Raw genomic sequence first — 27,971 nt, forward strand, 5'->3', positions numbered from 1 at the left:
CTACTTTCATATATCGTGCAAAAAGATTTACACATTAAGTACATTGTAACTATACAATAATAACATTGTAATTATATGTAAGTGCACATGTATTTACAAAGTAACTACTATATAAATACACAGTAATTAGAGACACTTCATGTAAAGTGGTACCAAAAAAAACATCAGACAAATAAATAAATAGTATGCCTTAGTTGTGGGTAATGCAGTAACTCTAACTTAGTCTACAGAGTTAATAGTTCACATCACAAAACTACCTTGCTAAACGGCAGCTTTTATATTTTACTTGCTTGACCATTTACTGACGCATGCCATGGTAGGAAATGTTGAGCTATCAGCTCAAGAAACAGCATTGACCCTACCGAGATGAAATTACATCCACTTCAACTTTCAATCATTCAGTTTCCAAGCAACAAAGATTCAGCAGCGCCCTCCTGTGGCCAAAGTGCTGCCTTGCATCCTAGTTTAATTTCAAAAACTGACTGCATCATGAGGAGCTGTCTAAAGAATCTCTTGGTTGAGCTTGGCTATGACCACATACATTTACATACATTGCGGACTAGGGGATTTTCTAACTATATTGCCCATTAAACCCTTAACTTCTTTTTTTTTTTTTTAATTCGGAACCGCCAATTATTTTTTCTCATTTTCTCCCCAATTTGGAAAGCCCAATTATTTCTTTTATTTCAAACCGGCTCACCGCTGCCTCCCCCGAGCTGACTCAGGAGAGACGAAGACGGACACACGTGTCCTCCCAAACGTGTGCCGTCAGCCGTCCGCTTCTTTTCACTCTGCGGGCCTGCCATGTAGCCACATCAGAGCTACAATGTCGGAGGACCACACAGCTTACAGGCCCGCAGGCGCCCGGCCAGTCTACGGGGGTTGCTGGTGCGCGGTGAGCCGAGGACACCCTGGCCAACGTAAGCCCTCCCCACCCAGGCAGTAGTGGAATAGCCTGGACTTGAAGCGCCGATCTCCAGGCTATAGGGCGCATCCTGCAATCCATGCGGAGTGCCTTTACTGGATTTGTCACTCAAGAGCCCCTTAAACACTTAACTTCTAATCTAACCACTGTTAGCATCTAAATTTGAACCAAGTAGCTTTGTACCAGTAAAAAAAACAGAATTGAAATACAGACTATTCCCAATAAAGATGAACAAACACACTAGCAGTAGCAGTAATAGAGCATTTAAATGGCGCTCATGCTAACTTCCTTTTCAGATGCTGTTACTCTGTTTAGAGAGAATGTGATTCATGATTCAATAGACAGAGTAGCCTCCAGCTGAAATAATCTTAGCATTGTCCAGGGAGTGTTTTGTTTGAATTGCAATGATTCCCAAGATTACTCTTTTATCTTTAAATCATTGAGCCTATGAGATTTGTAGATCTAAATTCTACACCTTAACCAAATGGCCGCCTAGAAAAACAGCTGTTTAAAAGACTCAAAGGTAATGGAGCTTGTAAAGTGAGTTAAGTGTACATTGGGTACAGCAAAACCGGCGATGGGAATTCACGACCCATTATGTGTAATAGACCACATACAGTATATATTCTCTGTGGGTGTGAAATGTGAAGATTCAGAAAGTAATGGGAAAGATAAATAGATCAACCTTTTATTGAGCATTACCAAACATGATAGTGGGAACATCAGTTAAAGCAGACAGGTTTACAGAACAGCTGACAGTGTAACAGACAGCGCTGTGTGAAGCACTTCTGGAACAGATTGTGGATGAACTTCTTCCTAGGCCATAGCCAGAACATAACAGCACTGGGGTATGGCCTGTGATATGTTACAGTATTTATCATTGCGTTAATGATTTAGTTGCGTTGTACAAGTCTTTCTAGACATCGCTCGACTTCAAACAAGTACAAATAAAGTAATGACTGATAAATATCTCAAAATATTTGTTGTCATGAGCCACGTGCTGATGCCAGAACAAAAGAAGTATGTTCAAAAACAAAGACCACACATCGATTCATTACATGACTTATGAAAGAAAAAATATAATAACTCATAATCACTTCACGAGGGTACAACAGCAAATAGTTACTTGATTTTTAATCCTCATGTGCAAGTTCAATAGAAAGTTAATTAGTTCGTGTTTTTCATTTTGCATAATTATCATTTCTTACTCTAATCCTCACCTCCATTCAGTCCTGAATTGTGGCGGTGTTTTATGATGTGGACTGTTCTGTGCACTGAGGATCACACTGAAACCACTAAACTCTTTCCACTTGTTATGATCATAACTGTGTTGAAGCCCAGGCCTCCAGTGGTGTATGACTGATGCATACAACACCTAGTCCCCTTCACTACAGTCGTTCTTCTGGATTTCACATTGCAGTGTCTTTCAGAAGTGACATACAGTATACAGTAAGTGACATGTTCCTTCAGGCAAGTTCTTTAACCCAGTGTGGACACCCCTGTCTGAAAACATTAAGCTATGTATTGTCAGGTCTTTAGAGATGTGCAGAAGATGAGTTTTACAGAAAACAACCCAGAATAACAGGTAAGCAGATAGATAGGGTAGAACCAGCCTGTTTCATGTCTTCAGGGTATTAAGTTTCTTCACCAGGCAGCGAGCCTGACTCATAAACTAGGATTCAAAACTACTATTAAGTGTGTGGTGGGTGTTCCAAAGCGGTTATTTCCATAAATCAATGGCCAGCTTGTAAAGACAATCCTATGATGAATGTCTAGCCAGCCAAGCTTAGTTTCACTTGCTTCATTGTGTTGTTCAAAACAAAACATTACAGCTTGTCAGCTGCAGCAGTGACTTCAGCGTAACCGCTTGTTCATTTTAGCATCACCCACTTAAAACCATTATATATCTTCAACAGTATCCTGACATTACGTTGTCAGTTACACATGGTTGCCATCTTATTGGCACCAATCACAAATCCAGCGCAAGAGGTCTGCATGACTTTAAATTAACACCATTCAGTCACCGGGGAATTTGAGATGTGAACGGTGTGATAGTGCTGCTTCATTGTCTGTGTCTTCCAGAGCGTTGGAGCAGATGTTCCAGCAACATTCCAATAAGAAGTGGAATCCCATGCATCTATATCAGGCACTCAATTCAAGAAGGAGCCAATCTGAGTCGTCACCTTCTGGTTTTGTCCAACAATCCCAACGATGAACGATAGTCTTCTGCAAATGTTCAGGAGCGAGGAAAGCCTTTTTTTAAATAAAAAAAAGAACTTCAAAAAAGCAGCTTCTTAACAAAACATTTATTTCAGTGGAATCTTTGGAATGTAGTAGTCTAAGTTCAGAGTAAATAATAACAACAGCTACATGTGAGTTCTCGAGGCTGTCCCATGTGTAAGATACAAACATTAGATAAAGTTAAGGCCTTGCTGTTCTTCTCTACAACAGCAACTTACAGAAGCAGTATTGAAAATAAAGTTTTGGTAAAAAAATCTGCACAAAAGTTTTATGACAGTACAAAACACGAAGCAATAATGTACTAGTTAAATGGAAACATGTCACTATAGGAAATTTGTATACCTTTTTTTTCAATAATGAAAACATCTTATTTATTTTACATTTCAAAATTATGTCACATAATCTGAAACCATGTAAAAAGAAAATTTTGTAACACTGTTTTTACAAATCAATAACCTTATAAACACATAAACTTCTTAAATATATTTATCAGTGCAAGATTTTTTTTTATCTAAAGCTACAGTATCCTTTGTGTTTTCCTACATTTCACGAGAGAAACATTTAACAAAAAAGATTAGCCAGCTGTATCGCAGTATACTGTATCTTCTCAACAGAAAATAAAACATGAAACATGAGTAAAACTGTGCTTCACAGTTCAAAACCTTTTTTTTATTTCTATTACCCTCACACCTATGAATGTCGTATTATGAGAGCTAGTTTGAAACTGGTTTTGCAGTCCTATGCCTTTACTGCTAAAAAAAGCACTTACTAATGTGTTTTTAAATCATACATGTCTGTTTTCCCCAAGCAAAACACCCACACATTTCTCACCATTTGTACCACTGAAAATACAACCAAATGCATTAGCTTCTATTTAACAGTGGCACCCATCTGACACACAAGGGCTCTGTGTGACCTGTGTGGTTACATCCTGTAACTTGCACTGCACACTTACTTAACTGAAGCACCTTTACATTTTGTTATCCTGCTGGATGTCATGGAAATGCATATCCCTTTTTTAGCCTTTAGCGTGCCTTTCTTCACTGTGATCATTCTTAATGATTTTAAACTTGAACCTGGACTGGATCATGTGGGCATGCTGTGGTCGAGACTATCCTTCATGTAAAACATGAAACCAAAGCCTGATGTGCTTGGCGTTGTGATTTGTAGATTGGATCCATCGTACTTGTTGGGAAAGAGCGAGGGTACTGCTATTGCCTTGCTTTGTCTCTACCCAATTCCTCCAAAGATGCTTCACTTTTATTCCCTGTATGGGGTGAAGGCGTCGCTGTGAAAGAGGATGCAGGCTACAAAGGCTTCAGGGAAGTGATATACGTCTGCACGCCTTTAATAACATGGCTGCAAGAAACCAGCCTTGGACTACACCAATCAGAGATGCACAGCGTCCCCTCCCCCGTACCCCACCCGAGCTAGACCGCTGATCACCTTACAGCTGATTGTCAGCAAAGCACTTGTCTGGTTGTATTTCACACTATACACACAAAACCAAAAAAGGGATACTGCAGCTTTTTTTTTAAAAAAAAAGGGCAATAAAATATATTAAACTTATATACAATACGTGCGTCGTGTCAAAACCTTAGGGGAAGTCGCTTTTGTTCTGACTCAACCACACGACTCTTATTTCTTTTGCCAGCAAATTGGTTTTAATTGAAAAGGGATGTAAAACTCCAAAATAAACTACAGAAACCAACAAACATGTAATAAAGGCCCTGCAGGAACCATACATCAGTCAGACCCTTGTCAAAGACAGTGACCTGTGGATGTACTGTACATTACTGTACTGTATGTCCCTCTGAAGGACAATACTACATATGTCAGGGTGGTTCATTTTGGTATTTTACATTATTTTATATATATAAAATAAAACATCTCCTTCAAGAAAATGATAACATTGTCTTAATTGGTCTCAACACCAGCATATGATTATTAAAAATGAAAATGAAAAAATGAATAATAATAATAATAATAATAATATTAATAATAATATTAATAATAATCTGAATGTACATCTTTCAATTCTATACACAGTGTCCCTGTTTTGTAGGTTTCTTTCACTGCAGCTCCTGAGAAAAGCTTGGCTCAGTCACAGTCCCTACAATCCTCTTTCTTCTTGAAAGATAAAAGCAGTTCCCATCTGCCTTATTTCAATCCTGGGGCTCATTTGTTTCCATGTCTTCTCTCATGCCTCTGAATATGAATTCTGTGAGTTGAGTTTGTCTTTTTTGAGTTTGACTCCATCTACAAGTTCAAAATTATAGTTCTCCAAAGCTGACAAGTTCCTTTCTGCCATTCCACCATGAGAACAGGCACAGTAAAGGACGACTCCGCAGACGGCCCCGAGAAAGACCCCTAGAGCGCTCATGGCGATGATGGTAATGAGAATGGGGTCCAGGGTTTTCAGCATGTTCCCTTGGATCTCTTCATTTTCACTGCTGTTGTCAGGATACTCATACTCTGGTGTAAGGTCTAAAATGAAGATAGGAGAAAAAAAATCTTAATGACAATGAAAATTACAGTTTGTGTCTCCTGAGAGTTTTCAAACTTCTGCCCTCAATCCACAATGGTTACCAAGCTGCAACTATGTTTACAGTATGGTGAATTTTTCATAATATCTACAATATCACAATAATAATAATAATAATAATAATAATAATAATAATAATAATTAGTATTACAGTTTTAAAATACCATGTGACCTGAGTGTAATGCAACAATATACCAGAGTTTTTTGTCACTGAGTCTATATGTGAATTTTGGATGCTATCTTGTTTAGTTTGCAGCTATTTCTGGTAGATATCTCCCTTATAAAAGTTTCCCACAGTAAAAGCATGGTAAAGCATAGGCAAGCATTGTAAAGAACAGTGTGGTATGGTAAAGCACATTGATAAATATGCTGCTTATAGGACTGCTCTAAGTCTGGAGCTCTCTGGCATGACTGTCCCCTGTGGTGCTGTGTGTAACAGAAACATTTTTAAATGTCAATTACAATACTGTTGGGAGTAGTAAATAGTATTTTATTCGTATTTTTATGATATCATATTGCTTCAGTTGTGCTGTGTAAGCTGGATTATTTTGTCCGAGCTGCCAAGGGACCCACTTTACTGTAAATCCAATGTTGTGTAGAGTGTGGGGGGTGGGGGTGGTACAGAAATGCCATAAATCGAAACTATTAAGCAAATTTAAAAATTAAAAAGAAGAAAAAAAGCTTTTTAAAGACAGAATGTAAAAACTGCAGAATGCATTATTATTATTATTATTATTATTATTATTATTATTATTATTATTATTATTATTACTTTCACCCCTCAAACACTGCAAATAATGGAATGGAATATCGTACCGATATCATCAATGGAGTTTCCAGCGTCTGGGTATTCTGTTGGAATTTCTGGATCTAAAACAGAAACCATTACAAATTGTCAAATAGGGAAATATTTCAACAACAGTAAAACAATAAATAACCTGCAGTCAAACAGACTATGTCTTCACTCTGTATGAATAACTGATATGAATATAAATAAACACAATCAATGTGAAAACAGATTTTCTTTGCACCTTCATGTTTTTTTTTTAATAAACTGGGGTATTAAAAAAGCCTTTTCTGGTAAAGAGGGAATACCCAACCAATCAACTCTTTTAATGTAATGTAATGTAATTGAGCCTCTGCTGCATGCCATCGACTTACCCCTGCAATCTCCCATATGCATGTCATCCAATATGTTCACATCATCCAGCGCTATGTCTCCCCAGCTGCTGTTTTCAATTACTGCTTCCATCACAACCTGTTCAAATATCACTGTTAGTTATTATTACCAAAATAATGAAAAAAAAATACCAGCTACAGATTGTACCAGTGTAAAATACAGCATCTACATGAAAGGGTTTACTGATTTAAAACGTCTTTTGCACTTTCATATCTATGTATAGTTTGTGGTTCCTGATAAAGGGACAGGAATTTTGTGGTCTTTTCTTAATTCTTATATCGTATTGCATACCCCTTTTTTTAGTAATCTCACAGTGCTAAATAAGCCATAAAAATAAAAAAATAAAACAACTGCCTACATGTAACGGGCAGTGCTGTGTGATACACTGCCGTTACTGAGTCTGTCCTGTTGAGATGAGGTTAAAAGCTCTAAAACCATGAATGCAGACGAGCCTGGCTCTTTTACTTTGTGGTTTAGACGCTCACTTCCGGTGCGGGGGGTTGCTGGTTTGTGCCCAGCCTCCGCCCTGTTACACACACATCACGTTATGGTAGTCTTGTACGCTTCTTCCACTTGGACGGTACCTGATAAGTGTCTGGGCTCTGAGGAATCACAAGCCGACCCTCTCGCCAGCGGCTGCCCTGATGCCCACTGACAGTCCACAGAATGATTTCCACCGGGCCTTCTGCGGTTTGCTTCCTCTGTTTGATCCTCAGGCGGCCAATGTGAGAGCCGAACATGTGATACCAGAAGGACATGCAGAGATCGGAGCTCTGGGGAAGCACGGCGGGGCTCAGCAGCCGTGCCACTTCATTCTCCGGCTTCCCATTCGCCAGAGTGGAGACGAAGCTACCGCCGTCTGCATTTCAAACATGAGCCAGATGTTACAACATAGTAATAATAATCAGAATTAATACATCTCCGTATATACAAACCTGGTATATAAAGAGTAAATAAAGTTGGCCATTCCAGTCCTGGTCTTTGTCCCGACCCTGTTCTAAATTGTTTAATTGAAACAATGAAACCTCCATCCAGACCCTGAAGTGGTTAGTTATCTCATTGTACTTGTTAAACCTGGAGTGGAATGGGCCTCCAGGACCGGGATTGGATGCCACTGGTCTAAAATCTTTAGTTTTGCTGTTGGAATGAGGAGCCCAGGCTCAAGCTTGCTTCAGACTCCATATATAAAACCTGTGGGAGTCCTGGTGTCTCTCACCTCCTGTATGGTCCTGATTTGGCCCAGTGTTGCTGGTTGGTTTCCCGCTTGACTGCAGCCTCCATGCCCCTTCCTGCTGCCAGCCGCACATAGTCTGGTCTGCACCCCAGCCAAAGTCACAATTGAACCAATGCATATTCGTGTCTAAGGGGGGAAGATAAAGGCACAGTCAGTTAAAGTGAACTATTAAGACTGCTTCGGAATGGTTGGGAAAATCAAATCAATGCATGATTAAAATGCATGAGCTGGAGGTGTTGCAGAAACCCCACCCTACCCCATATTGAGGAAAATTTTAAAAATAACTGCACTATTTTCACTGCTTAAAATCAATACACTCATTTTTATCATCCACTGCTATTTGTCTGCTGCTAGATTCCAGTTACTATTGGCAGTAAACCTGATTTGATATTATTAGATTCACTTTTGAGGGAGAGTGATTGGTCCATTAGAAAATAGGATATGAAAAATAAAAAATAAAATATTGAAGACAAATATAGTACTTTTGAATTCAATAATATACAGAAAAGCAGGCAGGTCCCTTGTATTGAAAAAGGCTCGGTGGAAGCTGAATTTAAGATATGGAAAGATACAAGTGAAAAACACAATTAGACTGTCCAATATGCATGGCTGACTGAACTACAGAACTGCTGAAGCCATTAATGCTGTAGAACTGAGACTTAAACACAAGATGGCAGCAAAGAGCTTTCAGAAGCTTAAATTAAAAGCAGAAGTCTGTCTGCAACAGCAAACAAAGACAAAAAAAAAATGTTCACAAGAAAAGGGGAGGGCAGGAGCAGAAATTAAATTCCTTACAGAGCTAAAACCCGTAACACATTAATTCATTAATCTGTGTAAACAAATAAACCCATAAATCCTAACTGGAGATGGCTAATTAAACAAGGTTATTACTAAAACTGAGAGAATGCTATAACATGTTCAGAGCTCGGTATTCTAAGAAAAGGGGGTCATTTTTAATAAGGGGGAGCTGTACACTTTAAAGCAGGATGTGTTCATGTAATGGGCACACATTCCGCAGAGCTGGTTCCCTGGAGACTCCTATATGGCAGCTATTGCATGCTTCACAAAAAAAGGAATTGACTAAGCAGCTTTATTTGCTATTGAAGCAATAAAAGCACAGGGCCCTGCCTCAGCCCGCTCTGGTATCTCGCACGACACAGTTGTGCTTTCTTGCCCTGTGCTGACAGCAAATCCTTTTATTTCTTGTTTTAATTTATCAGTCATTCGCACTTCCAACAGTATGGAACACATCAAAAAGCTCATATGAGATAAAATGTTGCTGGAAAAATACTGGTAATCTGTTCTTTACCGTCTATGTTTTTTTTTATCTCTCTTTGATGCATTAAATGAATGGTGGCTGCTCTTGTTTTTAGGTATGATGTATTTACTAGATATAATATGAAAAAAATAGGAACAAAAATGTATGGCAGAGGGGTAAAAAAAAGATGATTACTAGATTCAATTTCATACCTTGCACCGTACATCAAAGATATAGTGTTGATTATTATTTTGTATTAAACGTTATTATACTGTGTAAGGTTTTTTTTTTTTCTTTTTCAGGATCTCATTTTAGAATCTGTCTTGCATTTATTCATTCAAACCCAGTGACAGAATGACTGGGCAAATCGCACTGTTCCAAATCAGGCTGTGTTTCCAATCCAGCTGCTTGAACATCTTTCTCACCTGGAAGTTCTGAGGTATCCCCATCTGTCGGCTCATCTGTGATCTGCACAGCTCCACCACCTAGCCAATGAATAGGAACTGGGTTAGATATATGCTGGACAACTGCAAAATAGGCATGGTTACAAACAAAAGTTACTGTATGTTTTACAAAGCTTTTAGCTCCAGCATGAAGTATGTCCTACTAAAACTAAAAGGGCTTAGTTGGTTTCAAGTCGTCCTTTTTATTTTTACACAAAATGTTCCACATTCCACATTATTTAAAGGGATAAGCTGTAAATATAGTAGCATGCAATGGAAACTAAACAAAAAAGCTAGATATCCCTTATAAAAATGGACCATGGTATTTTAACATGGTATTTTTTCATGCTTTCCCCATGATTATAATATGCATCTACCATTGTTTACCCTGGTTTGCCAGTATGGTAATGCTTACCATACCTCGCTATTCTTTACAAGGCTTACCTATGCTTTACCATGCTTTCACTATGTTTTACTATACTTTGCTATGCTTTTTCTATGGGAAACTTTTATAAGGGGTGTCCATTGATGCAAAAGTTAGCGAGTGATGAAAACTCCAGTGTTTGGGCAGTACTGCTACAGCACTGAATGGTTGAATGGCGTGAAAGAAACTGGCATGGGTGGAAAGCTGGCAATGGAATGAGGGTGGTGTTAGCACCTGGCAAGTCGTAGTCATCACCTGTGCCACTGTGACAGTTTGCCTGGTCGTCATCACACTCGTCTATCAGGCTTATCACCGTGGTGCTGGGAACCGAAGTGGGAGCTGGTAAAAACAAACACACAGCTTCAGACACATATCACCCTACAGTCGGGCACCACCAACGAGTTACACACAAAACCAAAAAGTGGAATTACATTGAGGAAAGACGCTGGGTTTGATTATGCATTCGACATGAGAACGCTTTCATTCAGAACAAAGCAAGTTATCTTTTAGTGCACAGTATGAAACAAGTGCATGTTTGTGATGAGTTATTGGAAATACAATATACAGCACATATTGACATGGCCATCATAGTATACAAAGTAGAAGTCTTAATGGAAATGTACTCCACCCAGTCTTTGCTCATTTGTTCATTCATAGGTGGAAAGGACGGCATTATCAGGTAGCTTCAGATACCGTAGAGCCATTCCACCTTGTAATTTTGGCAAAAGCACTGCACATTGATCAGGCAAGGAGTCAGAGCCAAGGCACATGACTGCCACACTACTGCACTGGATTTCCATAGAATGAGTTTGTTTGAATAGTGCTGCTGTCCAAGCTGCGTTAACAGATACAGATCTGAAGCCTGGCAGCAAAATTGATATCATTCCAGCATTGTGACTTCAGCTCTAGTCTTCCATTACGGGAAAAACACTATTTTTATTTTGCTAACTATTTAATTGAATTAGAAATATCCTTAACATGAAAGAGTAATAGCGCATCGAATAAAAAGTCTGATACTGTACACTGGGGAAGCTGACGTTATAAACTACAACACAGAACTGTGATAGCATGGAAGAACCCAATCGTGTAGTCATGTGTAATTTCCATCTTCATGAGGGCAACTGGTAGGAGATATCTTGTTTACTTAGTGTATAACTGAAAATTTGTTTTGGCTTCATAAAGATAACATTCAAAAGCACACTTTTGGATTTGGAATGCCGTAATATTCTAGACATTCTCATTGATTGATCTTTATTATGTTAAAAAACACATGACCTAACTGGGGAATACTGGGGATAATTCTCAATACACAATGAAGATTCAGTACATAACCCTTATATACACACACACATACACACACACACATATATATATATATATATATATATATATATATATATATATGTGTGTGTGCCATTTCAGCACTGAGGAAATAAGTAGGCCTGATGGAAAATGAAATACCTTCAATCTCGCAACCAAGGAGCTCCATTCTCAGCCCCAGCCCCGAGGATGCAGCCCGTTCTGGGTAAACCCGGATGAACCTTGTCAACAGTGGCTCAAACGTTCTCAGCTCGGGGGTGTCGTAGTTGCTATTACCTTCAAATGTCTGTGGAACATCGGTGGAAGGAAAAAAGGACAGACATATTGGCGAGAATGCTAGCAGTGATAGATGCTAATAGTTTTACAGTGCAGAGGGCTCCTGGGGTTGAAAGTGGGTTAAGATAATCCATATTGTTTCGAAATGGCTTCTTCCTTCATTTAAAATAGATTACAGCACACTCAAACAGGTGTAGCATGACTAGATGAATGGTGGTTACTGACATTGGATTGGCATTCGTCAGTATAGAGTTTCAAATGACATTCCTGGTAAAGAAACCTAGTAAGCAATGCATAAAGTGACCAAACTGAAATGCTTTGAACGCGACTTCTGAAGATATCACTTGAGAAGCGTTATCAAAGGATACCCTCGGCGGCAAATTTGCACCACACATCATTATCTAACTGATATAAACATTAGAATTAATGCAAGAAACTCAGCAATCTGTTCCCACATCGCTTTGAAGATTGTTTAAAGGGTCTTATGAAAGAGGACACAGGAAACAAGACAATGGAAATTTGGATTTCATTTCTTCATAAATCACATATTAAGACATCTGGAAGAGATTTTGTATTCTTGTACCCATCCCTTCTAACCAGGCACAGAGTTTAAGCAGTATTTCTTGGGAAGTACGCTCCACACTCAAAGTATAGCACTGCTGACAGATACATCTGAGACCTGCATTGATGTTGCATGTTTCTTTCAACTCCTATAACAATTCTCAAAGCTTAAAAGTGAAATTTGACTTTCAGGTCACAGAGCTTCATAGAAGGAATACGAAACGTGATTTGTAATCAGAACAAATGAATAGGGACATGTCAATTGAAGAGGGGATGGTTAAAGGATTTAGCCTCCATAAGTACAAGTAATATATTACCTACTTGTAATATATATTACTGTGTACATTATTGTAATAGGTTTGTGCCAATACTTGGAAGCACACATAATATAATGTATGACAATGGCAGAAAACTCTTAAAAGCTTTCAATTCATAACGAATGTACGACTAGCATGTAATACAATATGTCTACGGAATGCTGCCCACATGGGGTAGTGGTTCAGTGCTTCTAGAGTCAGAGGTTTAGCTCTTAAAACTTTTAAATAGATACAGTACCCAAGAATACAAGCATCACTTACATGGTATGACAATAACTAGGTCCACATTTGAAGGTATTCCATATAAACACATGACCCCTAGACAGTTGAGAAATAAAGAAATGGTTGATCATCCTTACTCACCTTGGGCTTATTTCCATTGGCATCTATGATCATCTTCCAGTCTGAGCCGTTGTTGCTGTAGCCGATCTTGAACTTCCTCATGAAGACCTTGTTCTCCCTGTGCTTGCCTCCCTGGATGATGAGCCCTCGCACCAGCTTCTCCTTGGCCAGGTCCATCTGCAGCCACTCCTTGGTGTATGGCAGAGCCTGTGGCTGCAGCGCCCAGCCAGAACGACTGGTCAGGAGACGGGCGTTCTCGGGGACCCAGTTCCGGTCAGCAAAGTTGGAGGCTGTGATCTGGCCGTCTGTGATGAGACCCGACACCATTCCCAGCATTCCAGAGCAGGGGTACTCTAAAAGCCAACACAACACATGATGATTTAATGATTTTCTAATTGGGGATTTGCAGAGAGCTGTTACTCAAGGCCAAGGTGGTAGGTGGATCCAGATTCTTTTTTCATAATCCTTGTTCCAAGGTTCTGAATTCTAGTTGCTCTGACCTGCTCAGAATCAATTGCTTATAAATAATCCACTTTGGATGTCTAAATTAACCCCGGTAGCATAAAAAAGCACAAGGTAAACTAGCAGGCCTACCACTGCCAAGTCACACTATTTTGCGCTCACTGATGAGTATACTCATAGTTAATTGGTGAGACAATGGGTTTTTGGGAAACGGTTCGATATGAAAATCTGTAAAAGTGCCTGTTTTGATTCTTTACCATTATGAAGCTGTATATTACTTTTCAGCTCAATCCACCAAGCTTCAAAAGATACAAACATCTATACAAGGAAGAATATAAAACACTATGTGCTGTGTGCAGGCAGCCTGTGCACACAATTACATGTACTGTATGATAACATCATTCAGATCGAGGTGTTGCAGTTTCTTTAAGCATGATTAAATAGAAATTAATTCTCAGACACCACAATGAACAACCAGATAAGCATTGAAGAACAGCTTGAAATTTTCATTTGCGTGTGGGTAATGTTTAAATATTTTTCTAACTATGAAATTAATTGAACCCAAGGGCTCTAACCCATCCCTTGTGATTGCTATAGAAGTTTCTGTTGCAAGCTTTAAAAATGAAGGAACTTTCTGGAGGAAACCACAAATAAAAAGCTGCAGAGGTAGAAATGAAGATTAAAACCACTACTACTGTAGCAAGTACCTCTACATGAAGCTTACTGCATCGAAAGACTGGAGGAAATCAGAGGGTCAGATGAAAAAACAGCTCAACTGAGAGCATCAAGACCAAATCATCAAGACCGCATCAAAAAAACAAGCTGTACTCAACGAAAGAGATGAAGTTTTCTCAGCTAGGCTAACCATTTTAGTTGTTCCCATGAGGTCTTCTTCAGGGAGTCTTCTTCTGATTGTTACCCACTAATTGAATCTCAGTGCTTTTGACTGAGCTTTTTCTTTATTCATGCTGAACCAGTAACATCACAATTTCTCCAACAACAACAACAGAAAAATGCATCAGAAAACATGACCTACAATAACTCGCATACAAGAGGAGGCTGTGTGGTCCAGTGGTTAAAGAAAAGGGATTGTAACCAGGAGGTCCCCGGTTCAAATCCCACTGACTCATTGTGTGACCCTGAGCAAGTCACTTAACCTCCTTGTGCTCTGTCTTTCGGGTGAGATGTAGTTGTAAGTGACTCTGCAGCTAATGCATAGTTCACACACCCTAGTCTCTGTAAGTCGCCTTGGATAAAGGCGTCTGCTAAATAAACAAATAATAAAAATAATAAAGTTCCTTCAAAATGAAAAAACTTAAATGACCCCAGTTTCTTCTTTGTCTGTTCTGCTGTCCTACATACAGAATGTCTTAACAATGAATCACTGTTGGGGTTTCCTTATGTTAAACACACATCTCTAGGCTTCTTTGTGCCTCAAATCAGGCCAGCTGTTTCTTCCATCATACACTTTAACTCTCCAGTACGAAAAATGACAGTCCCTTCTGCCAGCTACCGCTCCAGGCTATGCAACTCCCATCGACATGCTAACCACTGCTGGCTTGGAACCACAAGGAAAAGCTAAGTGCAAACCAGAATAATAGACCACAATAGACAACCTGTGGTGTTTCATCATGACAGAGTATGGATGGGCAGGCTGGTTCGATGGTCAACCAAAGACATCAGAAATGTAAGATTACCTTTCAACAGTTGGGCCCAATAAGTGTAGAAGAAAGTACAGCATTCATATGCAACTGACAGCAGCAGACTGTTATACTGCCATGTATTTTGCATCATAACACCAGACACCATACATATGCAATAGGATTTAGTTCATTTATATTTTATAATTCAGTTCAAAGCAGAGGTATGTGAAAATGCAGTTGGATTAACTTGCACTGACCAGAGATTTTACAGCCGTACACCTCGAAACGCAGCGCTATCCCGTTCTCCCACATTGTTGGCCGAATGCGGATGAAGCGAGTCAGGATGGGTTTTGGAAGAGGAGTCTTGACAACATCTACATGATTTGTGTTCCCCTGGAAAATCTGTATTTAAAACAAAGGTGATGAATTATATATGATGTTTTTTAAAGGATGTACATGAAGAAAACCACAGACACATGAGTCTCTTATCCAGCTGTGTCATAGAAACGCAGAACTAAAATTTCAAATGTAGGCCACTGATCTCAATAGAGATAAGAATTCATATCTCAACATTTTCAGGAGCTTTATAGTATATTTGTATTAAGAATTTGCCTTCAGTATGTTTTGTGAAGTCTATAATAATTGTTAAATTATTTGTTCCTCTTTATATTTCATGGACACCCCTTAAAGGTTTCCAATAATAAAATCATAGCAAAGTGTAATAAAACACAGTGAAAGCATGGTAAAGCAGAGACAATAATGAGGAAGCATATTAATAAACATGGAAAACCAAGGTAAATGATGGTTAATGCATAGCATAAGCATGGGAAATGCATGAAAAAACTGCAAAAATACAGTAGTAAACTTTTATAAGGGATCATAAAAAAAAGTATGAATTAATTAAATAGAGCACAAATGATATGAATGTACGTTCACATATACAGTACGGTACAATCTGTGCACTGTAAACAGCTCCTCAACATTTGTATAAATTATAGGATTTTCTTTTTTTAGGTCAGGTTCTAGCTCAAGAAAAAATCAATAATTAAATTGATCAGACTGCAGAAGGTAAAAACAAAACAAATACTAAACAAACAAAACAAAACAGGTAATACTATTATGGAACAATATTGAAACAAAAATAATTACAGGTTTATAGAATTAGTGTGCTTTAGCAGGTCTGGGGTGGGCTGGCTCTCTCTCTACAGTATGGGGAAGAGATTCAGTTTTAGCACCTGATGTTAAAATACAAAGCCTGGATACAGTCAAGCTAAGTAGGGAACAGCTTACATAAATTTGCCTGAAAAGGATTGAAAATGGTCTTATAGTGATTTATTATAAATGAGGATCCAGAAAAAGCAAACTACAGGTTAACACTGTAAGTCTGTTACTGTGATCTATAACTGCTGAGAACCTTTCAAACTGATAAGAGCCCACAATCAGACATTAACCTTGTGCATCTGTCACATTAGGATGCTGTTTTATTTTTCAGTGTTGCTGTAACTAAAACAGACACCTAAAAAGGAAGACAATACTGCAGCAACTGTTTGTTATATATTTTAACAAAAACCTGAAGCCATGCTACTTATGCCTGAAGATTTCCTGCCGTTTATTGATTACTGAGACACTGTTAAATGGGGAAAGTCCATTTATGTTGTTTCCCTCGACAGACCCAGTAATGTCTCTGTATTATCGCCACAGCTAACAGCATTACCAAGACAAACCCAATTATCCCCCTACCTTCTGCTTAGAGCCTTCCTTCAGAGTAATCCAGTCTTCCCCATTGGAGCTCACATCCACTTTGTAGCTTTTCACGTAGTAAACTTTTGACGTTACTTTTGAGATGGCTCCTTGAGTTCCAATGGCAGAGACAAAGCGCAGAAACCCCAGGTCCACCTGAGCGAATAAAACAGAAATCAAGCAAGTTATTAGGAGACTATATGAGATCCCTCTGATTCTCTACCTGGAAATGAACTGTAAACGGGCTATAGGAGGCTGTGTGGTCCAGTGGCTAAAGAAAAGCGCTTGTAACCAGGAGGTCCCCGGTTCAAATCCCACCTCAGCCACTGACTCATTGTGTGACTCTGAGCAAGTCACTTAACCTCCTTGTGCTCCGTCTTTCGGGTGAGACGTAGTTGTAAGTGACTCTGCAGCTGATGCATAGTTCATACACCCTAGTCTCTTTAAGTCGCCTTGGATAAAGGCGTCTGCTAAATAAACTAATAATAATAATTGGGGAACCACATCTAAACTGTGAGTGGGTAATCTGGGAGAGTTCTTTTGAAGCATGCTTTATTTATATTGCCATTGAAAAATAATGCATTATCACTCTCCATTACAGTACGCTAAAGTATAATTCAAGCTGTTCTGCCTTGTAGCCACTATAGCAATAAGTGCAGTGAGTAAAAAAGTAAACAAAGGTCGCCAAACAAGCAGCATTATGAATTTTAAATATATTTCTTTTGTGGATTTAGGACTGGGGGTAAAGTCTCGGCTGGCAACTTCACTTCTATAAATACAGAAGATTAGGTTGGAGGGTAGATGTGAAATGTGCACCTGGTTTCAGTACCTCTCTGGTACAAACTCCCACCTAACTTGATAAATGCAGGTCAAGGCAGATGAAATAATCAAATGTCCAAGACTGTGGAATTGATGATTTAAAGATAGCGTAGAGGATGCTTTGAAGAGGAAAGTATTTGCTGTTAATTAGTGGAACAGTAAAAAAATAATAATCCTGCAATGCTTTCGACAGAGGTGAATTTGACATTGCACCCGGTTGCTAATGTAATATTTGACAGATTTCATTTCATTTTCTGACACGCTTAATTTGTTTAACTCTGTGCAGAGCTGTGCTCACAGCACTTAGTGAACTTTTAGCATAGCCCAATAACACAATTCATCAAACAGTTCCCGCTGTCAGAGGTTTTAAACCCACAAGTATTTCTGTTTGAAAAATTGTGCTTTACTGCTGTTTGCGTTGCAAGATAGAAATGTAATAGCAATTTATTTTTCCACAGGAATTTCCATATGGCTTCTTGCCTTCGTCTTCTTTTTAGTTCTGTTTCCACATGTTCATGTGTGCTGTGTATCATTTTTAATACACAGTTCAATTAAATGTGAATCCTTCTCAGTCTCTCCTGAACAAGAAAACGGTCATGACAAGAATGACTGAGCACAAAAAAAAAAAAATAGTCTTTCCATTTCTTTGGGTAATATGAACCCTTATCCCTATTGTGAGTATTAAAGACACTTAATGACAGCATTTAAATTACACAATCTCATATCTACATTTGAGTCAAATGGAAAAAAAAAAAAGTGAACATCTAGCTTCACAACAGATTTTACTTTACAATTAAGAAAGTCCCAGTATAATACTGTATATGGACTCATTTATATTTACAGCACTCATTCATCATAACCCAAGAAACTAAAAACTAAAAATGGTCCTGGTTTTGTTCCAGGAGCTTCTCCCAGATAAAGTTGCATAAACTTTGAAAATGTCTTTCAGTTCCTTTTTGATTTACTGTATCCAGTTTTCAATTACTACATTAGCCTACTGTACCTTTGGGAGATAACCCATTGAGCTTGATTTTGAAAGCTATTTTCTCCAAAAGGTCATTGGCACAATTTTGTTTCTGAATGGAAAAAAACACCAAAGTTTAAAATGAATAAGAAACAACATAATTGTTCATTGAAGCTCTAAATTAAAAGTCTAGAATTAAAAGAAAAATGGTGCTACTGACACACTGGAGTAAGCAGCTTTGAGCGTGTAGCTCATTGTCCTTCACAGAGAAGATGGGCTGGTGAACGAACCAAGATGGAATAGACATAACCCATCTCACATCATTTTCTGAAAAGGGGGCTCAAAGGGGAAATAATAGAGGCCGTGATTCGAGCTCTTCCACAGGACGTGCTTAAATATTTGAAAATGTTGTTTCATTTTTTAAGGTTGTGAGTCTATCCTGTATAAACATCTCCAATTTTTTTTATTTTTTTTTAAAGACTTAAACTGTGTTTTCTTTGTCTCAGGGCACCTTTGGGCTGTCATTCAGAGGGATTTGAAAACACATACAGCTGTAGGGAACTGTGCGCTGTGAATCTGCTTTTGCATCTTGTGAACACGCCATATTTACCTCCAATGCAAACCATTCCTCTCAGCCCTGATATAAACCATTAATATGAATGGCAATTTAACCATGTTTGTCTCTCAACAGTGACTTAATTTTGACATTGAGGAGAAAAAACCTGGTTAAAAAATCCCATTGAATTCTGAGTGCTTATTGAAAAGGGAGTCTCCCTATCAGCTGCATATTGACAAGGAGATGCTAAAAGGGGAGTCTTGGAGATGCTAAAAGGGGAGTCTTGGAGATGCTAAAAGGGGAGTCTTGGAGATGCTAAAGGGGAGTCTCGGAGATGCTAAAAGGGGAGTCTTGGAGATGCTAAAAGGGTAGTCTTGGACATGCTAAAGGGGAGTCTTGGAGATGCTAAAAGGGGAGTCTTGGAGATGCTAAAAGGGGAGTCTTGGAGATGCTAAAGGGGAGTCTTGGAGATGCTAAAAAGGGAGTCTTGGAGATGCTAAAAGGGGAGTCTTGGAGATGCTAAAGAGGAGTCTTGGAGATGCTAAAAAGGGAGTCTTGGAGATGCTAAAAGGGGAGTCTTGGTTTGATGGGAAGCGTCAGGAGGATTCTGTGTAAGTTTGCTTTAATTACTTCAATGAGTACTCTGTGGTTTGAAAGGCATGCCATCCATCACCATCTCTATTGCTAGTACATATTTTTCTTTCAATTTTGCCATTTCCTTCTTTTTACATAAAGCATACAGCTTAAGGGGCAATTGCATATCAATTTACCCAATTTACATAATGAAGCAGAACCAATCATTTAAATATCTGTCTAATTTGCCACGGTAATGTTTCTTTTATAGTTAATAGCATGCTGTTAATTTGTGTCATATCCATGACATTTTTTGAAAATTTTTGAAAACTTTTTTCTTTTGAACAGCTTTCTCAAATATGTTTTTATTCTGGCAGATCTTTCATTTTCCATTTTATATAGAAGTGTTTTTAAAAAAGTTATTTCACAAAATGCAAACAAAAAAAACAAACAAAAAAAACAAAACATAAATGACTCATGTGATGCACATTGGATCTTGTTGGTGAAGCTGGATAATAGCTTCCCTGGATTGTGTTCCTAATTATTGACTACACTGCGTCAATCGGTTCTGTCAGCGGGTAATGTGTGTTCATGAATCAGCTCCATGGGCAGAGGCTGTCAGCATCTGCGACAAGACACTAGATGACCCCCAAGACTTTGCTCTGTTCAATTATTACACCCTATTTTATGAGGCCTTGGCAGACTGAAGTGAAACATCCTGTTAACATGACGAGAGTCACAGAAGGTAAAAAATAATATTAAACCACCCAAAAACCTTTCAAATAAAAATGAAAAAAAGAAACAATACGATAACCAGATTAACCAAAGTGGCTGTCTAATAAACATCAAAGTTACAGAAGTGTATCGTGTAACTAGACGATTTCCCTTTCACTCGTTTAGTTATCTACATTATATAAAAAAGAAAGCTCAACCCAAGCACAAGAAAACCCATTCGGCGTGTTCTTTGGATTTGTTGATTGTTCCCTCTCAGCTGTAAGATCAGTTTGAGCTATAGTCATTGTATTAGTAAGAAAAGTAAAAAAAAACTTCCTGTGTGGGCTATAGGAATTTGGAATTGGTACCCAAGGGACCTAAATGAAATGTTCTGTAGGTTTTACATAAACAAAAACTCTGATATACGACTATATACGAAATTAAAATACCATCTGGTTCTGGTTAACTATGGAAATGCTGACATAAAAGACAAATTCAAAATAGGCCTACTGAAGTAAAGACAATGGGAGGAACATATTGGTTTAGATGCATCTTACAAACCTATGAATGAAACAGCTTTTTTAGTGCAGACTAATTAAGCAATTCTATCGAACAGGTTTAACGAAAAAACAAGGTTCGTTATAATAATTATTATTTCTTTTTTTTAACAATCTCTCAATTCTTGAAGACACTGAGAAACACTTCTGGTCGAAACGTTTGTCATTGAATTTATTATGTTTTCTTTTGTATTTCTCAACTTCCCAACTCTCGCAGAGAAGCGATATTTCTCACAGTATCCAGGATGCTGGGCAACTTGATAGGGCAAGGTAAATCCAATTGTGTTGAACCTTAATGTTATTTGCATTGAAAACAGCTAGAATTGCTGTTATTATATTATTATGTATTATGATACCCCTGTTGTCTTGGGTAATGAGCAGGGGTTGTCTTAAAAGCCTCTTAGATAAATATATATATTTTTATTATAGAAATTCAGTATTGACAATAACAGTTGTCATGTACTGTATATCTATATCTATATCTATATCTATATATATATATATATATATATATATATATATATATATATATATATATATATATATATAAAGGTTCACATCATTTTATGAAAACCTACAATACTACATTATGTGGTGTTGCAGTATTATTTTGTGTTAGTGCGAAAGAGTGACTGGTTCCCCCTGTCTCATATTGGGGTGGTGGGAAGACAGTGGCAATTCATGTGATTAAGCACAGCAGACCATAAGCACCAGGAGATGGGTTAACTGACCCCCAGCTGACAAATTAGGGACTGCCTTGACATAGAAGCGGCAAGACTGGGACACCCATTCCAGTTTGTGAAGTAAACTGTTTTAGCACTGACTTCTACAAGCGCCGTGAGTTAAAATAATAGACAAGCTCTGCATCTGGAGAGCTTGTCTGAGCCGGAGTCTATCAAAGGAAGCAGCCCCTTTGAAAATCTTTTTGGCAAACAACAAACACGCATATCTGCGCATAAATCAATCTCTTGCTTTGTGTGCTAACCTGGCAGTCTCGGCAGCCACCATATCACAACAAGCCTTTCTCTCTAAAAATGTTTTAAAGTAAAATACTCATGAATAGCTAAATTGTTTCTTTCACTGTAAGGCACAAGAATGATCTTGACGGTGCTTTGTTTTTTTTTAGCTTGGCAGGATTAACATATCTTACAGGCTGCAATACACGTGATCTGCATATGCAATGTAAAGCTTGATTCCAGCATTGTAAACTGTTATGACCATTTGGCCAAGCAGCTGCTTTTATAATAATTCTGACTTCTTAATTCAGGCAGCTTTTTTATATCCTGCTTTTTTTATTTGCTTGTTCACATTGGAAAAGTACCTAAAGCGCATTGGCTGAGTCAGCTTTCTGCTGTTCCAGGGCACACTCTTACAAGACAAGAACTTGAATTACTATTCCAGATTTTAATTACTTATCTCGTGTGCCATGGGGCCCATGGGCTGAAAATAGCTTTCACAGTTTACTAGCACCAGTCACCAGTAACAATGGAAAGCGGACACCGTTGCATTTAAGCGTCCAGAGCTAATTGAAAACACATTTGTGCTTCCTGCAAAAACAGGATATCGTAACACTAATTATTTTAGTTCCTGACATTAGTTGTGTTTTTTCCTAACTTCCAGAGAAAGGGTTAAGAAAACGGACTTCTTCCTTACATCTTGTATACGTCGGGGGAAGTCCATAATTAGCGACTTGGTTATATCGGCTAGACTAAATTGTATGGAAATTACCATGATATGCCAAAGACTGACAGCTAGAAAAACAGCTAGCAAATCAAGCGGGAATTCAACCAGCCATGGGAATGTCAGACTGGCTCCATCGACAATATTTACCAACCTTAACCTGTCATTTATCTTTGTCAGAACAATGAGCGTGTTCTCGTGGGCTGATTGGCTTCAGGACTTGAACCTAAAGACAGTACAGTAAAAATCTTTCTTTAACCTTTAACCTACTGTAATGGCCTAGATAACACTTTTAAGACAAGATTAAGCTTGCACTGGTCACATTATCACTGTTTCCCTCTTATGCTTAACACAGTTTTTATTATAAAATACCTAATGAAATCTATATTCTTAAAGTAATAGCTAGTTGGAGAAGCACCAATCTATTGGTAGATTGCAATTTAAATTTAAATTGTAATACTTATTTAAACTGGACAAAGCCCCCACACATGGCTTGATTCAATGAATGTTACTGGGCAGATCATAAACAATACCGCTGCTCCTTAAGGAATCATTTATCATCTCAATAGGCAAAAAATGTAAAGAAAATAAAAATACATATTTCATGTCATGGGTGTGATTAGTGTCGGCTGTCTCAGATTATAATTGTATTTTAAGATTGCTTCTTGCTGCATTCTAAAAGCCAACCAGTTAACGCCTAAAAAAATATATACCACAGATCACTCAAGAGTCTAGTTTTAAAAATACTTTCCTATTTCAAACAGCAGACTTGGCTGTGTGAGGCGATCGTCCCTGTGTCCTTGATTCTGATTATATGGGGACTGAGCTCCATCCATGCTCCTTTCATTTCCCTGACAGTACACTAAGTATTCATTCAGAGCACCTGTTCATATCTCTGTGTGGGATTGAACTGAACATGTTCTGGTAGTGTTTGCCTATTTGTAGTCACTGCATTTTCTAAAACATGCTTGCTCTGGAAAGTAAATTGAAAAATGAAAAAAGTACAGTGTTGATGTTTTTCTGGTACAAAACAGACATTGTTTTGGGTGCTTATAAAAATGTAGTGTTCAGACACCCCACAAAAAGTCCCCATTGTCGATTTCTGTAAATATGTCTTCGGATGACATAATAAAGTCATGAAAAGAAAATATCTGCTGTTCTGTGGTAATCTGAACAATACTGGGACTTACAAGACACTGTCTCTTGGTACAGAAGTCAGACTGGACTCTGTATAAGTACCAGTAATATCAACACAGGGGTGCATGAGAAAGACAGGAAAGCTGCATAAACAAGAAAATCAGAAGAAGACAGGTACTGTATACACAAGGAAATCAACACTACTGGCCAGGCAATTTAACAATGCCGTTGATTGATATAAAAAAATACATATATACTGCACATTCAATTAAAAATGAATATATTCATAACTAAATTCAATATGCTAAACTCCTGCAGCACATGTCCTGATGTTAACTATCTCTTGAGCTGCAGTATGTAGATTATGTTGCACTTATATTTCTGCATTTTAATGATATTATATTAAAATCCACGAGAAACTGGTTTTAAATGCAACATAACAAATCTCCTTAATGAATTGACAGTTGTAATTAATAATATAAACTGGTTTGGCACAAAATGTGTTGTTCAATAATCAGTCAGTTAATGAATGCCTTAACTTATATAAATATGATTGATTTGTTAATAAAGTAGAAAATAATGACACTCTGTATTCTGGTCATATCAAAGCTATCTTCAGTGGGAGTTTGAAACTAGAACTTCCTCTGCATAATATACTTAATTAAGTTGGAATTACCAATTTTACTCTTCTAATGATGTTCAAATTAATTAAACTCCTTTAGGATTCATGGCTATGGAACAGCAGAACATATTTAAACTATATTTTAAACACCAGCAGCAGGAATCTTTTGATTTCACTGGAAACAGATGTGCATTTTTCAACTTTGGCATTGGGTTGTGTTGGGGGATTTCTCTGCCTGTTAGTTCATTGCTTTGTTGTTTAGATCATACAGAATGTAATACTGACAATTTTCCCATAAAAAGATAGATTGGATCAAAAAAGCTGTCATATTTTAATTGCAATTGCCTATTTGGGGGGGGGGGGGGGGGGGGGGGGGTCTCCTGTTTTATTTCACCTTACTAAATTATTGAAATAAAGATTATCTCAATGCATCCTAATAGGAAACAACGCAAAACATATCGACTCAGAAAGGGAGTGTAACTATCAACTCTTTTTCCAAGCAATGAATTAAAATGCCAGATGTTCTTCAGAAGATGTTGCAGACTGAAAATGAATGTGTTTAGCGGGCTCTGCAGGAACATGAAACATATTAATTTGCCGGTGGTGTGTATTAATGTTACAGTGGCTAATAGGTGCCAAAGATTAGCCCAATAATTGCATGGGTCCATACCGCTTTAAATTAATGTCATTTTAATGTTGTTTGCGATCCACAATCTCATTCATTTTAATGTTGTTTGTGATCCACAATCTCATTCATTTTCGAAAATGAAATAAACATTCTTGGCATTACTGGAAGTCATCTGTTAATGACATATTCAATATGAGTTGCCCTATTTTAATAATAAATAAAGGTTTAATTTACTTAACAATAGAAGTCTTTATATATGATAATCACATATTTCATTCCAAGCACAGCACTTCAGCTAAAACTAAATGTGGGATGCAAGATAATGTAGCTCCATACGTTAGAAGTACATTAAGTATCGATTATTAACTAAACCGCACTTTAGCTCAATGCTCCAAGGCGCTTTGCTTAAGACTGAAAACATTCCCATTCACAAGACTACTGAACAATAGGGGCTGCTCAATTCTTTCTTCACTGGTTTGTAAGACTTCCTTTAGATTTAAAAGATATCCCACAGGAAATAGCTGAGAGCATGTTTTTTAGTCAATGGCTCAGCTATGTATTGTTGTTTTGCACTGGCCTTTTTGGTTTCCTATGTCAGACAATAGGAATAACACTGCCCTTGTCTTAACCAGGAACACATAGGCCATTTCAATGATTACATTTGTCTGGAAGAAAGAGCTGGCAAAATGATTTTGATTGGAGTAAGGAAACACATCACTTATAGGGTACCTTGGGCAAATATTTAGTTTTGGTGTGAGAAGCGGACCCATTATTTGGCCCCAAGGAATACAACAACAATTTCTTTAGCATGAGAAGCCTGGGAAGAGAAAACATATAGAAGGTTGTTTTTTATCACACCTGTGGGGTTTAAGTTACTAGATTATATTTATTGCCCCCCCAGGGTTTGTTTGCTGGATGTGTATGATGTTAGACTCCGGTTTTGCTCACGACCATCCATCTAATATCACAGCAGCTCTACTACATAACATAGATTGCAGAAAAATGACCAAGGGATGTAGCTTTTCTGAAAGGCGCTACATAAAATGTGAATTACATTTACATAGTTGTTTTAATCGTAAGTGTATACAGTTCAATGTAAAAGGTACATTGAGTACACTGCAGCTACACAGTACTTACACTATTGTCATTTAATATGTATACTTTCAACAAAAAAGATACGATCAAGACAATAACTACATGTTATTAATGTATGGAGTTCCATCTTCACAATCGTGCCTGTAGTAAATATTAGTATATCATAAATACAGTGTGACTGTCTACTTAATGCATCTGTATGTTAAAGTGTATGCAGGAATTGATAAACTTCAGTATTGAAACAATATTGGGGCACAGGCAGTGTGCTGTATTGTATATTCACACCTTCTCACCTGTATCCATTCTTTACTGGAGTCTTCTGCGGGGGTCCATGCGTTTTCAATGTAGTTCAGTCTGGATTTCTCTGCAGACCAGTTTGCGTTATACTGGGAGGAGCACATGATCTGATCTGAGGTAATCTCACCAGATTCCATCCCCAGCGGTTCCAGACAATCGAAATCTAGGTTTTATGGAAAACGAAAACCCCTAAGTGAGTTCCAGAGCAGTCAGCACAGAGGCTGTCTGTCTTAGCATATAAATCTCCAACCTTTTTAAAAGTCAACAAACAAATAAACAAGTAGATTCTAAAAAGCTTTCCTTGCAGGGGGTCCGTCGCTATCATCTGCTTAATCAAAGTGACATGTCTACAGCTCAATTCAGCATTATTCCATTTGATTTTTCATTTATTTTTAAGCATTATAGAAATTTGTCAATCATTCTGGAATTTCCTCTGTTTACAAATTTGCTAAAAATGACAACCGTTTAACTGCACAGATGTTGACATCTGCTACCATCACATTTTTTTTGTGTTTAGCAGGAAAACCTCCAAATGGTGTTGCAGTCAATAGACCCCATTGGGTTCAGAGGTCATGGGTTCAGTCTCTGGCCAGAGTGCAGTCAGCCTGGGCTCCAGCGAGACAGACTGGGTGGCTATCTGTCTGGAGAGTGAGCAATAACAAAGGCCACTGGAGACCAGAGTTTACTGCTTCGCACCACACAAAGCATCCTGAAGAGGAGATGGGTATCTGCAGCAATATAAGCCCACTGAATCTCACAAGCTCAATACAGGATTTCAGTTTCTTAGCTCATCATATAGTGTCACTTAGTAAGTCAGTTTCTAACTCCTCATTCGCCAAGCAGCACAACATGCAGAAATACACAATGTAAAAAAACAAAAAAGGAGTTCCAAGTCTTCAACCAAAATGAAAACATGTGAGGACTAACCTTCTGGTACAGTCTTCTCGATGACGGTGAAGTTTGCAGAGAAGCCCTCCTTCGCTATGGCATTATCGGTCATCAGGATCATGGCAAGGATTCCAGTAGAGGTTCGGAATCGTCCAGGTGTGTTCTGTCCACAGAACCGCCCTATGTGGGGACCAACTAAACAAAGGGAGAACAGACATGTATTAACAGAGTAACACTGTATAATAAGCTTCATAATAACTCTTATTCACATTAAACTCAGATCCTAGCATTAGGGTTAATTAAACTGCAACACATTTCCCTATGTTTATATGCATTACAGTGGACGTTTGAGGGATTCTTTGTAAACAAGAGTGCACACAATTTGCCACCATGAAAATTAAATATACTAGACTAATGAAATTGCTAGGGCGGTGGTTGGTTTAAGAAATATGATGGTTTGAGTTAACAACAGTAGTATGCCTCCTCTTTAACCTACATTCAAGACATAACTTTATTGTGAAAAGAAACAG

At 38.1% G+C, this 27,971-nt stretch overlaps 1 protein-coding gene across 2 annotated transcripts in view; it reads right to left on the reverse strand.

Moving 5' to 3' along the window:
* Nucleotides 1-3,216: 3,216 nt before the first annotated feature.
* Nucleotides 3,217-27,971, reverse strand: part of LOC117400198 (neuropilin-1a-like) — a 45,711-nt gene continuing 20,956 nt past the window's right edge. The window contains exons 6-18 of one of the 2 annotated variants that reach the window (XM_059023268.1): nt 27,481-27,636; nt 26,550-26,716; nt 16,912-17,067; nt 15,429-15,573; nt 13,088-13,419; nt 11,712-11,856; nt 10,485-10,589; nt 9,809-9,868; nt 8,108-8,251; nt 7,476-7,750; nt 6,873-6,969; nt 6,528-6,581; nt 3,217-5,653 (exon numbers count right to left, since the gene is read on the reverse strand). In XM_059023268.1, coding sequence (XP_058879251.1) covers nt 5,367-5,653; nt 6,528-6,581; nt 6,873-6,969; nt 7,476-7,750; nt 8,108-8,251; nt 9,809-9,868; nt 10,485-10,589; nt 11,712-11,856; nt 13,088-13,419; nt 15,429-15,573; nt 16,912-17,067; nt 26,550-26,716; nt 27,481-27,636 — 2,123 coding nt within the window. In that variant the 3' untranslated portion in view covers nt 3,217-5,366. The remainder of the gene's footprint in view (nt 5,654-6,527; nt 6,582-6,872; nt 6,970-7,475; nt 7,751-8,107; nt 8,252-9,808; nt 9,869-10,484; nt 10,590-11,711; nt 11,857-13,087; nt 13,420-15,428; nt 15,574-16,911; nt 17,068-26,549; nt 26,717-27,480; nt 27,637-27,971) is intronic. The other variant, XM_059023269.1, reaches the window with a different exon arrangement.

Source organism: Acipenser ruthenus, chromosome 4 (assembly GCF_902713425.1).
Source record: "Acipenser ruthenus chromosome 4, fAciRut3.2 maternal haplotype, whole genome shotgun sequence".
In the NCBI taxonomy this organism is placed as follows: domain Eukaryota; kingdom Metazoa; phylum Chordata; class Actinopteri; order Acipenseriformes; family Acipenseridae; genus Acipenser; species Acipenser ruthenus.